Source organism: Megalobrama amblycephala, linkage group LG22 (genome assembly GCF_018812025.1).
Source record: "Megalobrama amblycephala isolate DHTTF-2021 linkage group LG22, ASM1881202v1, whole genome shotgun sequence".
NCBI classification, from domain to species: Eukaryota; Metazoa; Chordata; class Actinopteri; order Cypriniformes; family Xenocyprididae; genus Megalobrama; species Megalobrama amblycephala.
Window position 1 is genome coordinate 10,413,442 of NC_063065.1, and position 25,209 is coordinate 10,438,650.

General features: G+C 34.2%; 2 protein-coding genes across 2 annotated transcripts; both read left to right on the plus strand.

Annotated features, from left to right (window-relative positions):
* The first annotated feature begins 1,701 nt into the window (after positions 1-1,701).
* gars1 (glycyl-tRNA synthetase 1) lies at positions 1,702-12,988 on the plus strand. The gene is made up of 17 exons (XM_048174812.1): positions 1,702-2,004; positions 2,465-2,566; positions 5,668-5,770; positions 6,241-6,382; positions 6,495-6,583; positions 7,754-7,830; positions 8,198-8,343; positions 8,442-8,591; positions 8,705-8,867; positions 8,947-9,111; positions 9,192-9,299; positions 9,746-9,891; positions 11,725-11,810; positions 11,899-12,008; positions 12,091-12,184; positions 12,269-12,459; positions 12,545-12,988. Exons 1-17 carry the CDS (start codon positions 1,747-1,749, stop codon positions 12,668-12,670), a joined length of 2,256 nt encoding a protein of 751 aa, XP_048030769.1. The 5' UTR covers positions 1,702-1,746; the 3' UTR covers positions 12,671-12,988.
* Positions 12,989-16,281: 3,293 nt separating this feature from the next.
* hhatlb (hedgehog acyltransferase like, b) lies at positions 16,282-23,743 on the plus strand. The gene is made up of 12 exons (XM_048175027.1): positions 16,282-16,560; positions 17,542-17,662; positions 19,659-19,726; positions 19,808-19,921; positions 20,037-20,231; positions 21,525-21,734; positions 21,816-21,987; positions 22,075-22,219; positions 22,322-22,357; positions 22,443-22,644; positions 22,858-22,999; positions 23,091-23,743. The coding sequence occupies exons 2-12, from the start codon at positions 17,557-17,559 to the stop codon at positions 23,315-23,317; spliced, it is 1,617 nt and encodes a 538-aa protein (XP_048030984.1). The 5' UTR covers positions 16,282-16,560; positions 17,542-17,556; the 3' UTR covers positions 23,318-23,743.
* Positions 23,744-25,209: the final 1,466 nt, after the last annotated feature.

Genomic DNA, 25,209 nt, shown 5'->3' on the forward strand with positions numbered 1-25,209 from the left:
AAAATCATCTTACAAAGAAATGTCAAGGAAAGAAAAACAGCACAAAAACAACTAAATCAGTCTGTAATCTTGTATTACAGGTTAAGTTTATTACTTGTTTGGGTTTTTTTCTTAACTGGTCTGATCTTTATAAAATATGTATCAGCTACAGCACTTTTTAAACTAATTTGTTTTCTCAGCATATCTCACATATAATGTCATTTCAAACATGTTTCAGACCTAATAACCAGGAACCATTAGCTGTGAAACATCAGATTTAAAGAATTGAAAGTGGAGTGATGCAGAAAAGAAAATTATCAATTCTGTTAATGAAGTATAAGCATCTATGGTTTAAAAGGGAAATGATTTTGCTGAGATACTGAGAGAAATTGCAGTGATTTCAGAAATGCTTTAATGACAGGGCGAGAGGTGGGAGGGTTACTGAATATTTTATGAAGGTGGGTGTTTGATCTTAATGTTTAATAAGGCAGTCTGCATGACGCAACCTTCACTTCAACTAGTTTTACAGCCTATTTAAATACTTTTCACATTTCTGTACTTTTTCTATCTTTTTTTAACGTTTTTTTTTTTATTTTAATAATATATTATAGCCTAAACAATGTAATTATAAATAAATAAATAATGTCAGCATGCCATTAAAAGATGTCTTGTGCTTGTTGTTCTTGTGTTGAGTAGCTAAATTGTTTTGGATTTTTGAAAAATGTCCGAACTTATGGTTCTATTTTAACTCAAAACATTCAAAAATACAGAAAATTCTTATGGCTAATATAACTAATGGATGACGTTTATAAAAATATATGTAAAGTAGAGAAATTATAGTGTTTACTTTGGGGCCAAATGGCTTTAGAATAAATGTATTGATAGATTTAATATTTATTGTTGTTCCACAGTTGTTTCAAATGAGGCGCTATTTAAATGTGTGCTTATACTGACATCTTGTGGTCGAACAGTAAATTGTTTCCTAAGTAATTTGTTTTCTGGAGTCACTGTGATTGGACGATATGATGGATTAAGGCTGAACTGAAGTCAGTTTTAGTTATTTTCACTAGAGCTACGTACAAATGAAGAATGGCGCAAAACAAGTGTTTGTTTAAGGAGACAGTTGACTATAATATTATATTATATTATATTATATTATATTATATTATATTATATTATATTATATTATATTATATTTATTCCCTATAATGTTATTTTATTATTTGTATACACACAATATATAAATTGATTTATCATATTAATAAGCAGTAAATTGTCTTCTCTACTTATATTCTCCAAAGGGTCTTCCTTATTACTTTGGATGGTGGACTGATGAATTATTGTTGTTGTTGGGGTAGTAATGTAGCTATATTAAGTGTTTTCTTTAATTTGATATATTTATTGTAATGCACGTTTTATTGTTCTGTGTATTGTTCTTTCATAATGTGTTGAGTTCGAGTTAATAAAAATACTTTATTTATTTATTTATTATTAATTATTATTTTTATTGTATTAGCATATATTTATTCATTTAAAGCAGGACTGAATTTATTTTTACTTCGTTTTATTATTAATTACTTTGCGCTTTTTATTTCGATTTTTGCACTAAGCAGAAAACTGTGGCGAATCTGCCATTTTTCAATTAGAACTCCATTCCAGTGTCACAAAAAATGGCGAAAGTATCGAACTGAATCCCCGCCGTCACTTACTCATTTCTAGAGATTTCATCATTCAGTTCCGCGGTGTGGTTGCTCCTCCTCTCGGTCCATGCTGTCTTTGCGTAGCGCAACATCAGCACTCCTCCTCAGGACCGGTACACAGATCTCCACCGTCCGCGCTGTTTCGAGGGTTCGATCCAGTCCCATACGTCTGTGTGCTTCCCCTCCGATCAGAGCGCTCTCACTGTCCGCCTGTTTGTGTAAGAAGAAGAAGAGAAGCGCGTGGCTGCAGATGACGGAAGGACAGAATATGGATGGCAGTATTGAAGAGGTTCTGGCTCCCCTGAGGCTGGCAGTGAAGGAGCAGGTAATGAAAGCCAATAACAAGCATATAATATGCTGTATTATTATTTCACATAACCGTGCATTGCATTAAACACGCATTTGCTCTATATTCAAGGTGGAACCATCATTTAGGAATCAAATGCGGCCCTTTATATTGTTCAAAATGGATAAAATGGCTTGTTATGGAAAACTACATAATGCATTTTTTGCACTAATGATATTTTAGGATGTGTATTACAGTATGGTGGTTTTATTTTGGGTTTATGCTGCTGAATGTTTCGCTTGGTCAGTGCCACGTTTGAGATGAGCAATTCTGACATGCAGAGACCAATGGAGACTGAGGGTGGAGGAAATCACAGACAGTTAAAACGAAACCCATTATATTTCTCGGAAAATGTTGATGGAATGAATGTGTTCTAATATATAGTAATCATAATAATAAACTAAACATGGCGTTTTCTGTTGTTTATTTTTCCACATAGGGTGATCTTGTGCGTAAGTTGAAGGCAGAAAATGCTCCTGATGTAGATGTCAATAAGGCCGTAGCAGAACTGAAAGCTCGCAAGAGAATCCTTGAGGCCAAGGTGAGAAATGTGATTCTGTCAGTCATGTTCCATAAAACAACCGTTAAATATGAAGAGTTTAGTTATTATATTACTGGCATAAGAGTTATGATATACTCTTATGGCAGTTTAATATGCATGCACTGTAGAGTGCAACAGTTCTTGAGCACTTTTTCATCGACCTCGGTTCCAGGAGTATTTTTCCATTCATTTTTTTTCTCATTAGGGATTTTGATTAAAAAATGGCTAGAGTTGTCTTTCACTTTGTGAAAGAGACACCAAACAAACCAACCAGCTACGAGGTGAAACACAACATTATAAAGTTTGATTTGAAGTAAAGAAGTATTTCAAAATCAAACATAAAGACAAAGGTACAAGCCCTAATGAGGGAAAAACAACTACAATTCCTTGAAGCATTGCGAATGATGATTAAATTAAAATGATGGAAAAACCAACATCTTTAAAGCAATAGTTTTTCCATCATTTAAATTTAATTATCATTTTTTATATATACACAGGCTTGGGAGGGTTACTTTAAAAATGTATTCCATTACAGTTACAAATTACTTCATAAAAAAAGGTATTCAGTAACTTAATCCAAGTACCACAATATGAAAATAATGTAATCTGATTACTTTTGGATTACTTCAAGGACATATATATATTGAATGGGTCTCAACTATAAAAATATTTTACAAATCTGATAAATTATCTATTGCAATATTATTATCGTTGTTGTTGTTTAGAGCTTAAAAATATAAAAGTCACATCAGATCATAAACTGAATACGCTCGAATCAAACATTTCTGTTTATGTTTGTTCTGCTTTAAACCCCATTGTTTCCTCCTCCTTCTTATGTAAATCTCATTTGTTTAAAAGACTTCCGGAAAACACTCGGATCTCAACATAACACCGACTGTTACGTAACAGTCGGGATCATTAATATGTATGACCCCAATATTTGCATAATGCCAGCCCATTCGACGCATTAGACAAGGAAAGGCAGTATTAACGGCTGGATCTGTGCACAGACAAGGTAAGCAAGCAAGAACAACAGCGAAAAATGGCAGATTGAGCAATAATAACTGACATGATCCATGATATCATTATATTTTTAGTGATATTTGTAAATTATCTTTCTAAATGTTTCATTAGCATGTTGCTAATATACTGTTAAATGTGGTTAAAGTTACCATCGTTTCTTACTGTATTCACGGAGACGAGAGTCATTGCTATTTTCATTTTTAAACACGTGCAGTCTGTATAATGCATAACACAACTTCATTCTTTATAAATCTGTCCAACAGTGTGTAATGTTAGCTTTAGCCACGGAGCACAGCCTCAAACTCACACAGAATCAAACGTAACCATCTAAATAAATACTTTACTCACATAATTCGAAGCATGCATACAGCATGCATGACGAACATCTTGTAAAGATCCATTTGAGGGTTATATTAGCTGTGTGAACTTTGTTTATGCGATGTATATATAGTCGAGAGCTCGTGGGGCAGAGGGAGCGCATCTCTTAAAGGGGCGGCGCGCTGAAAAAATCAGTGCATAGTTAATGATGCCCCAAAATAGGCAGTTAAAAAAATTAATGAAAAAAAATCTATGGGGTATTTTGAGCTGAAACTTCACAGACACATTCAGGGGACACCTTAGACTTATATTACATCTTGTAAAAAAACAATCTAGGGCACCTTTAATTTCAATGTTTAGCATTTTGGTTACTTTTAAAACCTATTCAAACTAAGCAATCATGTCTCATTTCCACAACTTTTGAATACACAGCCCTAAATATATATGTAAAGGGCTCTTCAGACATCTAGTGGCTACCGTATATGGTATTACAGATTATTTTTTAGTCCTTTGATAAAGAAAGTGTTTTCGTAGCTGGAAGGCAGAGTTTACACTGTACAACCATGTTGTTTGCATTTTCTTCTTTGAAAACAAAATAACAGCGAAATTTCCATGAATTGAAAGCATTTTTCCCCGCTGGCAGCATCGTTTCAACTAGCAGCAGTGATTCAATCTGTGTCTGAGGAGATTGTAGATGGGTGTTATTTGCGCATGCACCAGCGGGTGGCTCACGTGAGTCTTCACTGGCAACAGAACCAGGAAATGCTGTATAATCAAGCAGCAATTAATATAGTGTTATTATGGCAAAATAATGATTTATTTAGTTTTAAATTAAACGATTGTAATCCTGATAGTATCCCCCCTTTTTTCAAAATGTAACTGTAATCGGATTACTACATTTTTTTACGTAACTGTAACGAATTACAGTTACTGGATTTTTGTATCCTGATTACGTAACGCCGTTACATGTATTCCGTTACTTCCCAACCCTGTGTGTGTGTGTGTGTGTATATATATATATATATATATATATATATATATATATATATATATAACTTTTTTTATTTTTATCATATTTCTCTGAAATGTGTCGGTATGGTTTTCAGTGGCATATATAGCAACGTATATAGCATACGTTGTAATTTTTATATACATACACACACACACACAAAATATTTAAGTAGCTGGATAGCATAGGGTTTGATTACTTCATTTGCAGTGCTTCATGGGAGTGGGCTGAGCAGGCACTAAATAGTTCTTTTGGTGCAATTTGCTTGTTTTGATTCTCTGATTGGTGAAGATTTCTCAGCAGAGGGTAAAGTAGATTTTCACCAGGAATTCTGCTGTTAAACACGATTACTTAAAAAAATGTTAAAATAATGTGAACAGATGACTTCAACAAAAACATATTATACATTAAAAATCTTCTATCTCATAGTAGGTGTCTTTAATGGTTTATAGAGTAAGTTATTGTTAAAGATCGATTCCCCTATGCAGAAAATTATTGGTATTTTTATCTTTGGAATCTGACTGTTAGTGTGAGTTTGGGGGCGGAACTGTCTGTTTGACCGACCAGTGGTGGGTGGGTAAAGTGTTTTGTTAACCTGTTTGAAAACCACCATTATTTTTGCAGTTCTGTTTGATAAAATATTCATTTTTAAATATTAGAAAACAGGTAGCTTGAATAAGTTCCTTTTTAGTTAATTTAGTTTTGTATGTCTTATTTACATAGTCCATCTGACTCTTTTTCCATTTTGCAGGAGCTTGCCTTACAGCCCAAAGATGATATTGTGGATCGAACCAAGATGGAAGACACTCTAAAAAGACGTTTCTTTTATGATCAGGCATTTGCTATCTATGGCGGTGAGTATTTTCATACACACACACACACACACACACATATATATATATATATATATATATATATATATATATATATATATATATATATATATATATATATATATATATATATATATAACCCAAAAATGAAACCCAAAAATAACCCAAAAATGAAAACTCACCCTCAAGTTGTTCCAAACCTGTATGAATTTCTTTGTTCTGCTGAACACAAAGGAAGATATTTGGAACAATGTCAGAAACCAAACAGATCTTGCCCCCCATTGACTACCATAGTAGGAAAAATAAATATTATGGTAGTCAATGGGGGGCAAGATCTGTTTGGTTTCTGACAGGTTTGGAACTACTTGAGGGTGAGTAAATGATGACAGAATTTTAATTTTTGGGTGAACTATCCCATTAATTACTAGTAAAAAAAAATTAAGATTGGCTTGTTAATGTCAACTAATAGTTTGTTTTTGTGTGTGAGAAAGGTGTGAGCGGGCTGTATGACTTTGGGCCCGTTGGCTGTGCTTTGAAGAACAATATCCTCCAGGTCTGGAGGCAGCACTTCATCCAGGAGGAGCAGATTCTGGAGATCGACTGCACCATGCTTACACCAGAACCCGTCCTCAAGTGAGCACTCAGCTGTCTATTCCCCTTTAATCTGTTAATTCAATCTGTTAATTGATCCGTTGCCATGGTATCGTCTTTGGAACTCTTATTCATTGCTTTTGTTGTGTTCCAGGACATCAGGACATGTGGATAAGTTTGCCGACTACATGGTGAAGGATGTCAAGAACGGAGAGTGTTTCCGCGCCGACCACCTCCTTAAAGGTTTGTCATTGTTTTCCGATTTAAACATCCACTCCAGTAGTACTGTATGTGTTGACCTCTTTGAGACAGTCAGGCTCAGGTCAGCTCTGCTGTCCACTGAAATAACTCCTCCATGGATGCTGTAGATGTTCAGAGGTAAAAGAAAACAATTGGATCTGTAAGAATCACAAAGGCTTTATCTGTAATCTGTAGACCACCAACCTGACTGAAATGAATAAGTGCTTTATACACTTTGACAAACTGTGTTATGAGGTAGCCACCTAAATCTGGACTCCTTAAAGTTGCCAAAGTTAATGTTTTTTAACATTCTTTCTCTTTTGCAAACTGAAAATACTGATGGTGCCAATATGCTCGCGGAGAGCTCACTGACATATAGCGCAGTTGCGCTTTGGCCGTCCCGAGTTTGAGTTCTGGCTCGTGTACCGTTTCCTGATTTCTACCCCCTCCTTCCTCCAACTTCAATTCCTGTCAACTTACTGTTCTCTCATAGCAAAGGCGAAAATGGCAAAAATAAATCTTAAAAAAAAAAGCCTTGCACTCACAGACGTATACATTTTTTTTTTTTTTTTTTTTTTTTTTTTTGGTCCATAAAAAAAATGCCCCTTGCTCTAATACCACCTGTAACTGATTAGCAGTATAATGTTTCAGGGTGATATATAAATAAAGTCTATTATCTTTAAATGGTTTCAATAGGAAATTTAATAGAAATAAGTTTTATTTCATGTAAAAGTTGGTAACACTTTACAATAAGGTTCATTAGTTAATTACATTAGTTAACATGAACTAATAATGAACTGCTCTTCCACAGCATTTATTAATCTTTGTTAATGTTAATTTCAACGTTTGTTTATCTAATACATTAGTTAATGCACCATGAACTAACATGAACAAACAATGAACAACCATATTTTCATTAACTAATGTTAACGAAGATTTAGTAAATATAGTAACAAATGTATTGCTCATGGTTAGTTCATGTTAGTTAATACATTAACTAATGTTTAACTAATGAACCTTATTGTAAAGTGTTACCCTTAATTTTAATACAGGAAATATACAGTAATAGTAGTAGTAAAACATACCTTAAATAAATAAATATAAATAGTACTAGTACTACTACTACTACTACTAATAATAATAACAATGTATACCATGTCTTTTGTTTTATAGCTCATCTACAGAAATTAATGAGTGACAAAAAATGTACAGCAGAAAAGAAAACTGAGATGGAGAGTGTCATCACTCAGGTATGTCTCACTTGCATAATCATTCTAACTCTATATGAATAGGGAAGTTCACACCACAACTATAACTCAACGAAGAACAATATCATTGGAATCATTTTCAGTATGTATTTTTTCCAGCTAATGAACAATAAACATCGACAGCCAATCAGAATCCACCCGACTTTAAAGACTCGGACATTGCAAGCAGCAAATGTCAAAACTGCAGCGCATGCTTATAATAAACAAAATGTTATCGTCCGTTGATGTGGACACTAATATAATTATCGTTCTTGGTGTGAACGGCACCTTACATTTTTGGGGAGTAATCATTTGTTTATTTGATTGTTTTATTTGAGTAGTTTTGTATTTTTTTTTTTTTCTTTTTCAGATGGATAACTACACTCAGCAGGAGTTGGCAGATTTGTTTGTGCAATACAATGTCAAGTCTCCCATTACAGGAAATGACCTCACACCTCCCATATCATTCAACCTGATGTTCCAGACCTCAATTGGGCCTGGGGGCAACATGCAAGGGTATGTTGGACACCGCCAGACTACATGCTGTAATTTTAAAATATCCAAATTTTGACACAGACTGATGCATTATTCTTGGGGCTACATTATTTCCTTAGCTATTTAAGGCCAGAAACCGCTCAGGGAATCTTCCTCAACTTCAAACGTCTTTTGGAGTTCAACCAGGGGAAGCTGCCATTTGCTGCTGCCCAGATCGGAAACTCCTTCAGGAATGAGATCTCTCCTCGCTCTGGCTTGATTCGTGTCAGGTGCGGATTATGATTTCTTTTTGAACACAACTCGCTTTGGTTATTTGGGCGTCACACAGAAGTGTTTCCATTGGTATTTCAAATGTTTTCTGAAGTGATATTTCTCTCCATAGAGAGTTTACGATGGCTGAGATCGAGCACTTTGTAGACCCGAACGAGAAGGTTCATTCCAAGTTCTCTAATGTTGCTGATCTGGAGATCATGCTTTACTCCTCCAAAGCACAGACTAGTGGGCAATCTGCCCAGATAATGAGGCTGGGTGATGCAGTGGAGCAGGTTAGTCAAGATCTCCTTTATGATGTATCGATTATAATTAACAGTTCGGTTGTTCTAAAAAAATTTGTTGGGTGTGTAGGGCATCATCAACAACTCCGTCTTGGGTTACTTCATTGGAAGGATCTACCTTTATCTGGTCAAAGTGGGCGTGGCAAAGGACAAGCTTCGTTTCCGTCAGCATATGGACAATGAGATGGCCCACTATGCTTGTGACTGCTGGGATGCTGAGACCAAAACCTCTTATGTACGTTCAGTGTTTGCTTGAGGACCTTCTGTGCAATAGAATGGGTGCTTATTTGTGTGTTTGTACGTGATGTTTTTCAGGGGTGGATTGAGATTGTGGGGTGTGCCGATCGCTCGTGTTATGACCTTCTGTGCCACGCACGGGCCACCAAAGTCCCTCTGGTTGCTGAGAAACCCTTAAAGGAACCCATATCCTTTAACTTCCTGCAATACTTACAGGGAGAGTTCACCCAAAATTTTGTCATTACTTACACGCACTCAAGGTGTTCCAAACCTGTGTGAGTTTCTTTCTTCTGCTGAACACAAAAGATAATATTTTAAAGAATGTTGGTAATCAGACAGTTGACGCCACCCATTGACTTCCATAGTAGGAAAAAAATATATACTATGGGTGCCGTCAGCTGTATGGTTACAAACAATCTTTAAAATATCTTCTTTTGTGTTCAATAGAAGAAAGAAACTCATACAGGTTTGGAACAACATGAGGGTGAGTAAATGATGACAACTTTCATTTTTGGGTGAACTACCCCTATAACTTATTATAATTATCAAAGCATTTGAATGGGATCTGAACTGTCTCAGCACAGAATGTTAGTTCTGTTTTTCTTCTGTCACCTTCCTTAACTGTTTCACACAAAGTTGTAAATGTTGTTCAGTTCGAGCCAAACAAAGGAGCTATCGGCAAAGCATATAAGAAGGATGCCAAGCTCGCCATGGAGTACCTGGCCATCTGTGATGAATGCTATATCACAGAGCAGGAGAAACTCCTCAATGAGAATGGGTGAGCATCATCAATATGAAGAGTATTCAAAATTTAATGCCAATGACCCCCAAATATGAAGATTCACAGTATAAAGGCAGATATACTACACATTTATTTGATCAAAATGACCGTACAAACAGTTATATTGTGAAATATGATCACAATTTAAAATATCTGTTTTCTAATTGAAAATATATTTTAAATGTAATTTATTTCTGATGGCAAAGCTTAATATTCAGCATCATTACTCTTAGTCTTCAGTGTCACATGATCCTTTCAGAAATCATTCTAATATTCTGATTAGCCTACTTTTATTATCACATTTGAAAACCATCATACATTTTTTAGGATTCTTTGATGAATAGAAAGCAAATAAACAGCATTTATCTGAAATAAAGACATTTATAATGTTGCAAAATATATCTGTCACTCACGTTTGATCAATTTAATGCATCCTAGCAGAATAAAAGTATTAATTCCTTAAATCTTACTTGACCCCAAAATTTTGAATGTATAAATGAATGTGTATATATATGTATTTTTTTATTTTTTTTATTTATTTTTTCAATTAAAAAATTGGATTTTATTTGTTTTTGTCCTGAAATCAAAACAAACTATGGAAATATGTTTTTGCAAAAATTATAATTTAACAGTTTTTGGTTGTCTTTATTTGATACTGTTTTGAATTACATTCAGTCAAATTCTTATTGACTACTTTAAAGGTGCCCTAGATTCAAAATTTGAATTTACCTCGGCATAGTTGAATAACAAGAGTTCAGTACATGGAAAAGACATACATTGAGTCTTGCATTGTTTCCTCTTCTTATATAAATCTCATTTGTTTAAAAGACTCCGGAAAACAGCCGATCTCAACATAACACCGACTGTTACGTAACAGTCGGGGTGTACGCCCCAATATTTGCATATGCCAGCCCATGTTTCCAACATTATGAAAGGCATTAGACAAGGGCAGCCAGTAACGTCTGGATCTGCACAGGTGAATCATCAGACTAGGTAAGCAAGCAAGGACAATAGCAAAAAATGGCAGATGGAGCAATAATAACTGACATGATTCATGATATCATGATATTTTTAGTGATATTTGTAAATTGTCTTTCTAAATGTTTCGTTAGCATGTTGCTAATGTACTGTTAAATGTGGTTAAAGTTACCATCGTTTCTTACTGAATTCACAGAGACAAGAGCTGTCACTATTTTCATTTTTAAACACTTGCAGTCTGTATAATTCATAAACACAACTTCATTCTTTATAAATCTCTCCAACAGTGTAGCATTAGCCGTTAGCCACGGAGCACAGCCTCAAATTTATAGAGAATCAAATATAAACATCAAAATAAATACTTTACTCACATAATTCGAAGCATGCATACAGCATGCATGACGAACATCTTGTAAAGATCCATTTGAGGGTTATATTAGCTGTGTGAACTTTGTAAATGTGCTGTAATATAATCAAGAGCTCGTGTGGCAGGGAGCACGTGAATTAAAGGGGCGGCGCGCTGAACAAATCAGTGTATAGTTAATGATGCCCCAAAATAGGCAGTTAAAAAAATGAATTAAAAAAAATCTATGGGGTATTTTGAGCTGAAACTTCACAGACACATTCAGGGAACACCTTAGACTTATATTGCATCTTGTGAAAAAGCATTCTTGGGCACCTTTAAAGAAAAAAAGGGGCCTACAAGCCCTTTGATATGTCCCATCCTAGCTTCCTTTTTCAATAGGCAAATCTTTTGCCCATCAAGTGATGTCATAGTTTTTAATCAATAAACGGCTAAAATAGTGCCCTCTAATATTATTCTGTTCATTCATTGGTTTCCTGTCACTGCAGTGAGTTCACCATTGAGACTGAGGGCAAGACTTTCAAACTCACCAAGGACATGGTTAATGTCAAGAGGTTCCAGAAGACCCTGCATGGTAAGAGGCATAAACTAACCTTTTATGTCAGCATAACAAGAATATGTAAAAGACGTTAATAAACTAACTGACATCTCCCGTTTCACAGTTGAGGAGGTTGTTCCTAACGTGATTGAACCCTCCTTCGGCATCGGAAGAATCATGTACTCTATCTTTGAGCACACATTCCGTATCAGAGAGGGTGATGAACAAAGAACGGTAAACGCATTATGCTGTAATATTCTGTAATTAATATGTTTGTTTTGCTTTATTGATGAACTTTGCTGCTTTCTCTATTCAGTATTTCAGCTTCCCTGCAACTGTTGCACCGTACAAATGCTCCGTCCTTCCATTGAGCCAAAATCAGGAATTTATGCCGTTTGTTCGAGAATTATGTGAGTGATAACCTCTCTACTTCATTCATCAATGATACCTAAATAATAATTGTGTAATAAATAATGCTTATCCTTGCTCTACAGCTGAAGCCCTGACCAGGAATGGTGTCTCCCACAAGGTGGATGATTCCTCAGGATCTATTGGTAGGCGCTATGCCAGAACGGACGAGATCGGTGTTGCATTCGGTATCACCATCGATTTCGACACCGTGAATAAGACGCCCCACACGGCCACTCTGAGAGACCGTGACTCCATGAGGCAGATCAGGGCTGAGGTAAACCAGTTGGTCATATCTGTGTGTTCATTTCATTTGAGTGTGTTGACTATTTTGCTGACATGTACAACCTGTTTATTTACAGGTTAGCGAGTTGCCCGAAATCATTCGTGATCTGGCCAATGGTGCCATCACATGGGCAGAGGTGGAAAGCAAGTACCCGATCTTTGAAGGCCAGGAGACGAGCAAAAAGGAAACTGTGGAGGAGTAGACTCTCTATTCGTCTATCTCATCTGCCTTTTCAATGGAGGCAGTCACAGACATTTTTACATTTGCATTCATAGGATCAAATTTATGGCAATTATAATCTACAAACAATCAGTGTGCACCAGATGTTCCACACAGCTGGAACCACTGTAATCAAGTACTCCTTTAACACTCAAGGAAGCTCTGTAAGGACCTAAGATGACTGTAATTAGGTTATTGTACTTGTAAGAGGATTTCACCATTCCTGTTCGTGGGTTGATAAATGAAGACATGAATCTTGCATATGGTCAAATAAATCAAACCAGCACTTTCTGGACCTATAGAAGTGTGTTTAGTCATGTTTTTTTGATAAAGTATGTTCAGCTAAAGATGCACTGAATTTGTTGGCCACATGAGGGCATAACACCAGCTAGTTGATTTTCTCTGACAAATCTTTTGGTAACACTTTACTTGAAGGGGTGTGCATAAGACTGACATGACACCTTCATAATCTTGACATGACACGTGTCATGAATATGAAGGAGGTTTTATGCATGTTTATGACAACTGTCATTAAATGTCATTCGCTCAATTATGTCATTTTTAATGCAAAGATGACATTGTTTGAGATAAACCAATACATCATAACCTGTCAGCGTCTTTGTCATGACAACTTGACATTAGCAAAACATCATAACCTGTCATAAACATGACATAGCAGATTAATTATCAAACTTAAAAAACTACTTAGCTTTATGGGTTAACATTACATTACATTATTTTTGTAACACTTCAGTATAGGGAACACATATATAAACGATTAACTATGACTTTTCCCTCAATAAACTCTTAATTTACTGCTTATTATAGTTAATTGTTAGGTTTAGGTATTGGGTAGGATTAAGAATGTAGAATAAGGTCATGCAGAATAAGGCATTAATATGTGCTTTATAAGTACTAATAAATAGCCAATATTTTAGCCATATGAATGCTAATAGTAACAAGCAACTAGTTAAAAGACCCTAAAATAAAGTGTTACCATTATTTTATAACAGTGTCATCTTTTTTACGAAATTTGAAATTGTCTATTATCTGACATTCTGTTGGTGGAAACTTAAAAAAAAAAAAAAAAAAAAAAAAAAAAAAAACATGAAATGAAAAATAGTCGTGACGCTGTTATAAAATTATTTGTCAGAGTATTGTCACTTAATGACATTTTAATGACAAGTTCAATTTGTACCACTGTACTTGAGATCAAGATACATATTCATGACACTTTTATAATGGCCTCATGTCAAAACCAACCACATGACAGTTTAATGCAATGTTAACCCATAAAGCTAAATAATGTCAAGTTGTCATGACAAAGACACTGACAGGTTATGATGTATTAGTGTATGTCAAGTTGTCATAACTCGGACATCTCAAACAATGTCATCTTTGCATTAAAAATGACATAGAGCGAATGACACTTAATGACAGTTGTCATAAACATTCATAAAACCTCCTTCATATTCATGACATGTGTCATGTCAGTCTTATGCACACCCCTTCAAGTAAAGTGTTACCTAGGCTTGTTTAAAAAAAAAAAAAAAAAAAAGGAAACTGGGTGTATTGATATATTAATTAAACTGTTATTCATTTTGTGACCAGAAATTTTCTGAAAGTTCAATTAAAAACAATTGTTGAGGGGGGGGGAAATTTATTTTATTTATTTTTTAAATAATTTAGACTATTTTAATAAACATATAAAAATGTATTAATTTAAAGGGATAGTTCAGATAGCGCTGCGCTTGGAGTATTTACGACAGTGTGATTCACTGAAGGAACCTGTAGGGGGAGCTTCGCAAATCTTACTGAGTTCCGCTTTAATCTCCCTCAAGTTGTTCCAAACCTGTATAAATTTCGTTGTTCTGCTGAACACAAAGGAAGAATCACAAGTTTGTTTAATGGCTCTCAGGTCAAAGCTTGGTGATGTGACCAAGAGGGATTCATGTGACATTGTTCTTCTACTTACAAACTAAAATACTGACCTGTCAGGACTTGCTAAATTGAGCCATTATGGCTAAATCCAACAATTCAGGTATTTTTAATGAGATACACATAGACCGTGGCTTCATTTAGAACTAGACATTTTTGGTATGATGAATCTGTTTTATTTTTGAATGGAATGATGTTTATTTAGGTTTGAAGATAGAACTGATGCCAAATTGTCAACCAAATATGATCATCCGAAAACAGCCTTGACCCTGACAGAAACAGGTGTGGAATTGTGTGAACGTATGCCAGGGCTCCTGGCTTTTCTTGAAGGCTGCTAAACAGCTTATGGCCTAAAATACATTTAAGTTATATTAAGGGACTGTAGCAGTGCTCTGTATTAGCAAAGAGATCTTTAATAATGTGCTGATAGGTAGATTCTGTGTTGGTTTCTGACTAAAGTACACTGTAAAAAAAATCCCAGTAAAATTTACGGTAAAAAAGCGGCAGCTGTGGTTGCCAGAACTTTACCGTAAAAAATACAGTAGCAACGTAAAAAAAAAAAATCTGTTAAATTTACGGTAAAATAACGTATTTCATTAACTGATATAATGTTAATTTACCAACCTAATGAAGTACTAATATTTGTTTTGTACCTTTATAATACACTGACAGTCACCAAACACAGTGGTGATGAGAGTCACATGATGAATCAAAGTTCATCACAAGCAGCTTTTCCACAAGCTGAGAAGGACAGCACTAACATATAGAAGGTGCACACAGTGTAATTCACACACACACTAAACACCATCATGGTAACACACATGACATTTTAAAAATGCAATAAACATTAATTTATCAACATTAGATGTAACATAAAACCCTAATGTACATAACTGATTAGAAAAAAATGAGAAAAACTAAGAAGAAACAGAGTTATTTCAACGAAAATATATCAAATGTGAAGTGTCACGCAGGGAATTGTGGTTACTGTACTTGTAAGAGGATTGTTCGTGGTCAAATAAATCAATTTGGTTTATGCTAAAAAAAGTTATTATGCATTTCTTATTACCGTCAATTTACGTTTTTTCACTGTAAATTTTACAATGAATTATTTTTCACTTCCAAAAACTGTGAATTTAACGGTATTTTATCGTAAAATTACATTAAATGTACCGTTAGATCTATTACAGTTATTCACCGTATATAGTACGGAAACTTTCTGTAAACCAATTGACAGTTTTTCACCACAGCATTTTTACAGTCTTTTACTGTTAAAATCACGGTCATTTTTTACTGTGTAGGCTCATGCGAGTTGCAAACGCAGTGTAAAATCACAATACTGTTCCAATCAAGATTTGTCCAAGACATATACAGTAGCTTAAATCATCTACTGTGTCTTATTGGAGTTTACTTCAGGCAGAAGATACTACTACCATTACCTAACATGCCTGTTCTAGATGACCCCTGACCTAGCTATGGAAAATCTGTGATTTCAGTCCGAAGCTTGATTTTGCACACCTATGCCTCTCAGGTAAGCTTTATGTTTCATATATGCATTGTATATTTGTATAAATGTTAATATGTTATATGTTACATACTTTTTCTAACCCATCTTCTATCTCTTATGTAGGACATTCAGTATGCAAGCAATGGAGGTCCAAGCCTGTTTCTATTGATACAACATGGCACAATGGGTCCGCCCTCTATGGGCTGCTTCAGATGAATATAAATACATCTCCTGTTCACCTTTAACTGTCCGCAGCTGCCCAACAGGCAGTTTGTGTGCCCAGCTAACACTTTGTAGAAACAGAGAGGATGCATTAGACTATTATTTTGCTGATCTTTTCTATATATTTTTGTGCTTTTTTTAAGTTCAAGTGGATTTTTCAGTCTTTCAAAGGCCCTTTGGGTTACGGTGGCATTGCTGTGCTCAAGGTTAGTACAATAGGAGTTTCTAACATCTGCTTGGCACCTACATGCAACCTCTGACATTTAACCAAGTCAAATATTAGAAAAGAGTTGAACTAATAAGCTGCTAATTTACCTGCCTGGTTCTTCAGAAGAAATCTCACAATGACAAACGTCACAACAAAGCAGGACTTGTTATTTGAGGTCATAGAGAAACAGACAAAAGAATCATCTGCTGGTTAGAAAAGATTAAAAAAACAACAACATTTGGCTGTAATATAAAAGTGATGCTTCAGTCAATACAATGAGAGCAGAAAATAGCCCAGCTAAAAATAGCAAGAGCTCACATAGTGTAGATGCTTCCTGCTCACACAATTCAAATCATTGGAAACTTCTGCCCTGCCCAGAAAGATTAAATTGTTTTTGGTTTTATTTATTTTTGCAAGAAAGTGTTCAGAGATTAATATATAATTCGGTAAAGCTAGTCCAGTTACGACATTGTACTAACTAGGTAACTACCAGTCATTAAAGTATTAGTAGACTGTCTGCTTAATATCTGCAAACACTTTATTTTGACGCTCCCCCAACAGACATTCTACTGATTATAACTTTTCTACTAACCCTAACCCCAACCTAACAGCCTACTAGTACTCTAATGTGAGTTAGTTGACATGTACAGTAGTTGCAAAGTTACTTATAGCTAGTAAAATGTCATAAGTGGACTATCAAAATAAAATATAACCTATAATTCTTATTGCAATGACTGATGCAATTTATATTTATGTCGTTTAAACATTCACAGCATACATTTTATCGAACCTATGACCTTGCCATTGCTAACGCCATAGTTGAGCTACGGTAACACTGCAATATTGCTTTCATCCCATAGTAGATTACCAATTACCAAGTTATATTTTTAGTAGGATCTTAAGCGCTCACTGGCTGTCTTGATTGGGAAATATTTTAATGACACCAGATTTCTAACTGCACCTTTCCAAACTCTCTTAGGTTGTCCTGTGCACAATGGGGGTCAAAGCAGCTCTTCCGAGGTACGAGCTCTACTTGTATAATGTAGTGCTGTGTATGGCAATGCTCTGGGCTGCCAGATGGATATTTGACGTGTCCAGCTGTAAGTATAAATGAACTTCTGATGTGGCATCACTGTATTAATAAAGTTTCTGGAGTGGCTTCTGTGAGGCATATTACTGTAACATCCACCTGAGCTCCTTTTCTCACTCATAAATGCACAAACAACCATTAGAGCACAGAAATAGCACTACTGTATATTGTACGAGGAAAAAGACAGCGCAGCTATTCGCTTGCCTCAGAAAGCTATGCAAAGTACGCAGCAGGGATCATATGTCAGTATTAATATACCAAGAGACTGAACAGAGATAGAGAAGAGAAAGAGAAAGGTATTATTAAGGGTTTATGACAAAATTTGCATTTGCATTCAGTATACAGTAATTGTCACGGATGCTTGCAGGAATATAGACGAAGGCAGATGAAAAAAGTTCCACAAGGCAAAGTTTAATCATAATCCACAACAGGCATAATGTGAATGAGACTGAACAGAGACTGAATGTGAAGGTACAACTTAAGTAGCAACACAAACAAGACTAATTAATCAAACACAGTGACCATGGTAACAAATGCAGAGCGGGAAATCAAACAAAGAAACACATCTGACTAAAGAATGCAAACTGAAAGTCCATGAAACACAAACAAACAGAACATAATGGTGACAGTAATAACATCATTACGCAGTTGTTTTGCATTCATATAATATATACATCTATAAATCAAAGCTTATCAAAAGAATCAATCAATCAATCAAATAATTAAATGACTGAAAGGTGTTATTGTGAGTTGATGACAAAACGACCAAATTTGCATGTGATATACAGTAATAAATAGTGCTGTAAAATTGATTCATCACAATTAATCGCATCTAACATAAAACTTTGTACTATATATATATATATATACACACACTCAAACTTTTATGCTAGATGCGATTAATAGATTTGACAGCACTTGTGATAATATCAATGAATATGCAGTTTTTTGCATCCATGTAATATATACAGTACAGTCCAAAAGTTTGGAACCACTAAGATTTTTAATGTTTTTAAAAGAAGTTTCGTCTGCTCACCAAGGCTACATTTATTTAATTAAAAATACAGTAAAAAACAGTAATATTGTGAAATATTATTACAATTTAAAATAACTGTTTTCTATTTGAATATATTTTACAAAGTAATTTATTCCTGTGATGGCAAAGCTGAATTTTCAGCATCATTACTCCAGTCTTCAGTGTCACATGATCCTTCAGAAATCATTCTAATATGCTGATCTGCTGCTCAAGAAACATTTAATGTGTACAATTGTACAAAATATTTGTGTACAATATTTTTTTTCAGGATTATTTGATGAATAGAAAGTTCAAAAGAACAATGTTTATCTAAAATCTAATCTTTTGTAACATTATAAATGTCTTTACTGCCACTTTTGATTGATTTAATGCATCCTTGCTGAATAAAAGTATTCATTTCTTTAATTTCTTTTCAAAAAAATAAAAATAAAAATTCTTACTGACCACAAACTTTTGAACGGTAGTGTATAATGCTACAAAAGCTTTGTATTTCAGATAAATGCTGTTCTTTTGAACTTTCTATTCATCAAGGAATCCTGAAAAAAAAAAGTACACAACTGTTTTCAACATTGAAAATAATCATAAATGTTTCTTGAGCAGCAGATCAGCATATTAGAATGATTTCTGAAGGATCATGTGACACTGAAGACTGGAGTAACGATGCTGAAAATTCAGCTTTGCATCACAGGAATAAATTACTTTGTCAAATATATTTAAATAGTACACAGTTATTTTAAATTGTAATAATATTTCACAATATTACTGTTTTTTACTGTATTTTTAATTAAATAAATGTAGCCTTGGTGAGCAGACGAAACTTCTTTTAAAAACATTAAAAATCTTAGTGGTTCCAAACTTTTGGACTGTACTGTACATCTATTAATCAAAGTTTTTACAGAATTAAATGGCTATATTTGATCATGTTTAATAATGAAAAGAGCATTAAATGACTTTATGATTCTTTATTTAGCAAATTCCAACAAAAAAACCTTCAAGACCAGTGTTCAGCCAGGATGGTACTACTCTGGCAGAAAAATGGTGAGATTTTGTATATATAATTTCACACTTGATCTAAATAAAGTTGTGAATGTCAACTCTGATTTATCTGTCACACTGCAGGATACAGCTGACGTCGAGTGGATGATGTGGTTTTCCACGTTCCGAGAGCATATCATCTTTGCGCTCTCAGGTCATGTGATCTTTGCCAAGATCTGCTCCTTGCTGGCTCCACAGGTGGCTCTTGAAAGTCCAGACATATCTATGTTACATGTGACACTGATGAGTAAAGATAGCACTCCATACGGCATACCTGAGAAGCTCATTCTCTCATTTTTTCCCCACCCCACAGTACAGATCTCTGGTGTACATGGTGTACGGTATGCTGGCGGTTTTCAGCAGTATGGGCTGGGCCTACGTCATGCTCATCCTCTCTCACTGCGTGCTGCTCTATAGCATCTCTCTGGTCAAGCTCAGGTGGCTCTGCTTCGTTGCTGGACTCACTACACTGGCCACTTTCAAAATGGAGCCCTTCATTTCCTGGCAGGTATATCACTGACACTGTGGAAATATAAAAAGTGCTACAGTAAAGCAAAAAAAAAGCAAAAAAGATATATAAAAAAAAAAAAAAAAAAAAAAAAAATTATGTGTGTGTGTGTGTGTGTGACTGATAATGGCAATGGTATATATATATATATATCACCATTTTGTATTATTGTTATTATTTTTAAAATGAAAAATAATGAAATTAAATGTTTGTTATAAATATAATTTGTTAATTATAATATTTAATTTTAAAATAAACAAATAATATAATAAATAATATCATCATTAATTATTATTAATATTGTATATTATTATTACTATTAAAATGAAATAAATTCAATCTAAATGTTTATTAATGTTATAAATTTATTTATAAATTTTATTTTAAAAATAAACAAATAATAATAAACAAATATTATCATCACTAAATATTATTACTATTGTATATTATTATTATTAAAATGAAATGAATTCTAAATGTTTATAAATAATATACATTTTTAATAATACATTTTATTTAAAAAATAAGCAAATAAAATAAATAAATACTATTATTATCATTAAATATTAATATTGTATACTATTAATATTATTATTAAAATAAAAAATAATCTAAATGTTTATATATGTTATGTTATAGATTTTATTAAAAATAAGCAAATAAAATAAAAAAAAAATTTATTATCATTATTATTACTATTGTATATTATTATTATTATAATTAAAAGAAATTAAATCTAAATGTTTATAAATGAATTACATTTATTTTAATAAAAATAATCATTCTTATTATTTATTGTAATTAAAATAAAATAAACAAATAAAATAACAATGAACAATACATGTTATTATCAATCTAAATGTTATACATTTTTAATTATATTTTATTTTAAAAAATAAGCAAATAAAATAAACAGTAAATACCCTTATTATCATTAATTATTATTACTATTGAACATTATTATTAAAATAAAAAATGAAATCTAAATATTTAGAAATGTTATATGTTATAGATTTTATTAAAAATAAGCAAATAAAATAAAAAAATATTATTATTATCATTAATTATTATTACTATTGTATATTATTATAATTAAAAGAAATTAAATTAAATGTTTATAAATGAATGACATTTATTTTAATACAAATAATCATTCTTATTATTTATTGTAATTAAAATAACCAAATAAAATAACAATGAACAATACATGTTATTATCATCATTTTTTTTGTATTATTTATTTTTTCTTGCAACATGATTATGATTGTTCATTTGAAATGGCTCATCTTTCAGGCAGGGTTTGCGACTGGCAATTTTGAGCTCCGTCCTCTTCTGTTCTACGGCGGCTGTGGTTTCACCATCATGCGCTGTATGAGTTTTGCTCTTGAGAACTGTGAGAGAAAAGATGGAAACTACAGCATCCTGGAGCTTCTCAAGTACAACTTTTACCTCCCCTTCTTTTACTTCGGACCCATCATGACATTCGACAAGTTCTACATTCAGGTCTGCACCTAAATTAACCGAATGAAATGATGGTTTGATCATTTTCCAAATGAATAGCGTTGCCCTTTGACACCCCACCAGGCCAATAACCCTAACCTGACGAGGAAAGACGGGGAGATGTGGAACATTTCCATCCAAGCCCTGGTAAACCTGGTGGTTATTATGATAGTGGCAGTCCTCTTTCACTTCATGTACATTCTGACCATTCCTACTGACATGAAGCTCCTCAAACACATCTCTGACTGGGCCCTCGGTATGTATAAAGTATGTGTGTTAGTATTCACTTACTTTGCTCAAGTTTTCAAGACCACCATAGCCTTTCTCTTCTTTCACTATGCAGTTGGATTGGCCTACTTAAATCTGGTGTATGATTGGGTGAAAGCAGCAGTGATGTTTGGAGTGATAAACACAGTTTCAAGACTGGATCATCTGGACCCTCCCAAACCACCGAAATGCATTACAATGCTTTATGTTTTCTCTGAGGCGTGAGTGAGCCCTTATTATGTTGTCTTTTTTAAATTTTTCATAAATTGATTTTGATATAATCAGTACAACACAACTATGTTCATCATTCTGTTTTTTTACAGACACTTTGATCGAGGAATAAATGACTTTCTATGCAAGTATGATTGACATTGTTACATCTATCAAACTTTTAAGCAACACAATGCTTTCATGCTTTAACAAAGAACACTATCATCTCCACAGGTATGTTTATAACTATCTCGGCGGGAAACATGAGAACGTTTTGGATGAGCTGATAGCCTCTCTGTGCACGTATGGCATCATGTCCCTCTGGCTGGGACCAAGCTGGGTGGTTTTCATCTGGGCTTTCTTAAACTGCTTTGGCCTTAATTTTGAACTGTGGACCGCAAAATTATTCTCCATGGAACCTTTTATTTCTATTGAGGTAAGAAATATGACCAGTAATAATTTTCTGGATTTTGTAGTCACGTACTCTGACATGGACATTGCTAATGATAATTCTAGTGCTCCAGTGCTCTCTAGTGGTTCAATTATTGGTGCTAAAAAGGTCCTCTAGGGCTCTCTCTGGTGGTTAAATGTTAAATTACTGGTAATATAAATGATAATCTCTTCTACAAATGTTTCCTTCCACCCACAGATGGCGATATCAGATTCTATGTCACGCAGGATCAGGGCTGTGTTCAATACTTTCAACTTCTGGACAATTGTCCTTTACAATATCCTGGTCCTGAACAGTCTTGAATTTGCCAAACTGGTTGCAAAGAGGTTGTTGCTTAAAGGTAAATTAAATGCATTTTAAAAAATGTTTTGACCATTTGATGTTCTTCAAAAATATAATATCCTTAAATCAAACTGTATTTTGTTTGTCAGGTTTCCCCTTCACCACCATCACTGCGATGTTCGTTACCTACTGCTTGATTCAGCTGATTAAGGAAAAGGAAAGAAGACAGGCTTTGATTGACGATCCAGACCCAATCCCCCCTCCAGCCCCTGTTCCTGCACCCACAGCTGCACCCACTACCACAGATCCCAGCACCACCCAGATGGACGCTGCTGCCGCCCAGCCTGTGGACCCAAACAAGCAAAAGGCAGAGTAGAGATTACACACGATGGTTACATTTTTATAAAACCTGAATGGTTTACTTAGACATTTTGTGTCAATCATAGTCGAGAAATAATGTTTTAATAACGGTACTGTAAGGAAAGATGCTGCAATCGAAACAGATTTACAGATTTTCTCAACATTATACTCTCATTGGCTGCTTTTTAAATTAGTGACAGTTTTGCATATGTAATAGGAGTTTCAAATATGTGCTTTGTAGTTAAAAACATAGAGGATGGATTTTATTACTACAAATTTTATAACAAAGTTTTAATTCAAATGAAATACAAATGCTCAGTGTTCATACCAGAAGTAATTACTGCCTGAGGTTGAAAATATGTGCTTAAATGAAAGTAATGGAGTGAAGATCACAAAGATTATTTTATGAATTTGTGATATGCATTAAAATAATCTTCATTTATGACTATGTGTATGTCTCTTATGTCTCTCTTAGTTCTTTTCTAAACCTTTTTTTTTTTGGAAGTTCAATTCATTTTTCAAATTAATGTAAATACAGAAATGGTAGAGTTCTTATTGACAGAGATTGATCACAGAGTCTCTGGGACGTGGTCGCTTAAATTAAACTGTGACTCTTAACAAAAGCATGAATGCCATTGAGAACATTCAAGATCTTTGATGTCATGAAACCCTTTTCACTCTAGGATATTTATACGAACTGGCCTAAGCTCTGTTCTATTTGTTCAAACGTTAAGGTAACCAATGATCATGTGTGAACTATTGATATTCTCATCAGTGACTCCGTAAGTTGGGGAACAGTTGATATTAAGCAGACATTTTGTCCATATATTTTTGTTACATTTTTATACCCTGCCCGGTCAAAAAAAAAAGTTGCTGTTTGGTTTAAATTGGCAAATACTTAAAGGGTTAGTTCACCCAAAAATAAAAATTCTGTCATTAATTACCCACCCTCATGTCGTTCCACATCCGTAAGACTTTTGTTCATCTTCAGAACATAAAATCCGATGGCTCAGTGAGGCCTTCATTGACATCAAGACAATTAACACTTTCAATGCCCAGAAAGCTACTAAATGTTCATGTGACTACAGTGGTTCAACCTTAATGTTATAAAGCGACGAGAATACTTTTGTGCACCAAAAAACAAAATAATGACTTTATTCAACAATATCTAGTGATGGGCAATTTCAAAACACTGCTTCATGAAGCTTCGAAGCTTTATGAATCTTTTGTTTCGAATCAGTGGTTCGGAGCGTGTATCAAACTACCAAAGTCACGCCCCCCAGTGGTGAACCAATGAAATTTCGAAACACTTATGACGTAACGAAGCCTCGTTTACTTTAATCATGTGACTTTGGCAGTTTGATACACGTTCCGAACCACTGATTCGAAACAAGATTCGTAAAGCTTCAAAGCTTCATGAAGCAGTGTTTTGAAATCGCCCATCCCTAGATATTGTGGAATAATGTCGTTATTTTGTTTTTTTTGGCGCACAAAAAGGATTCTCGTCACTTCATAACATTAAGGTTGAACCACTGTGGTCACATGAACTGTTTTAAATATGCTTTTAGTACCTTTCTGGGCATTGAAAGTGTAAATTGTCTTGCTGTCAATGGAATTTGTGTTCCAAAACGGGTGTGGAACGACATAAGGGAGAGTACTTAAAGGGTTAGTTCACCCAAAAATGACAATTCTGTCATCATTTACTCACCCACAAGTTATCCAAATCTGTATAAATTTCTTTGTTCTGCTCAACACAAAAGAAGATATTTAAAGAAAGTTAGTAACCAGGCTGCTTTGGGGCACCATTGACTTCCATAGTAGGAAAAAAAATACAATGGAAGTCAGTGATGCTCCAAAACTGTTCAGTTTCCCCACAATCTTCAAAATATCTTCTTTTGTGTTCAACAG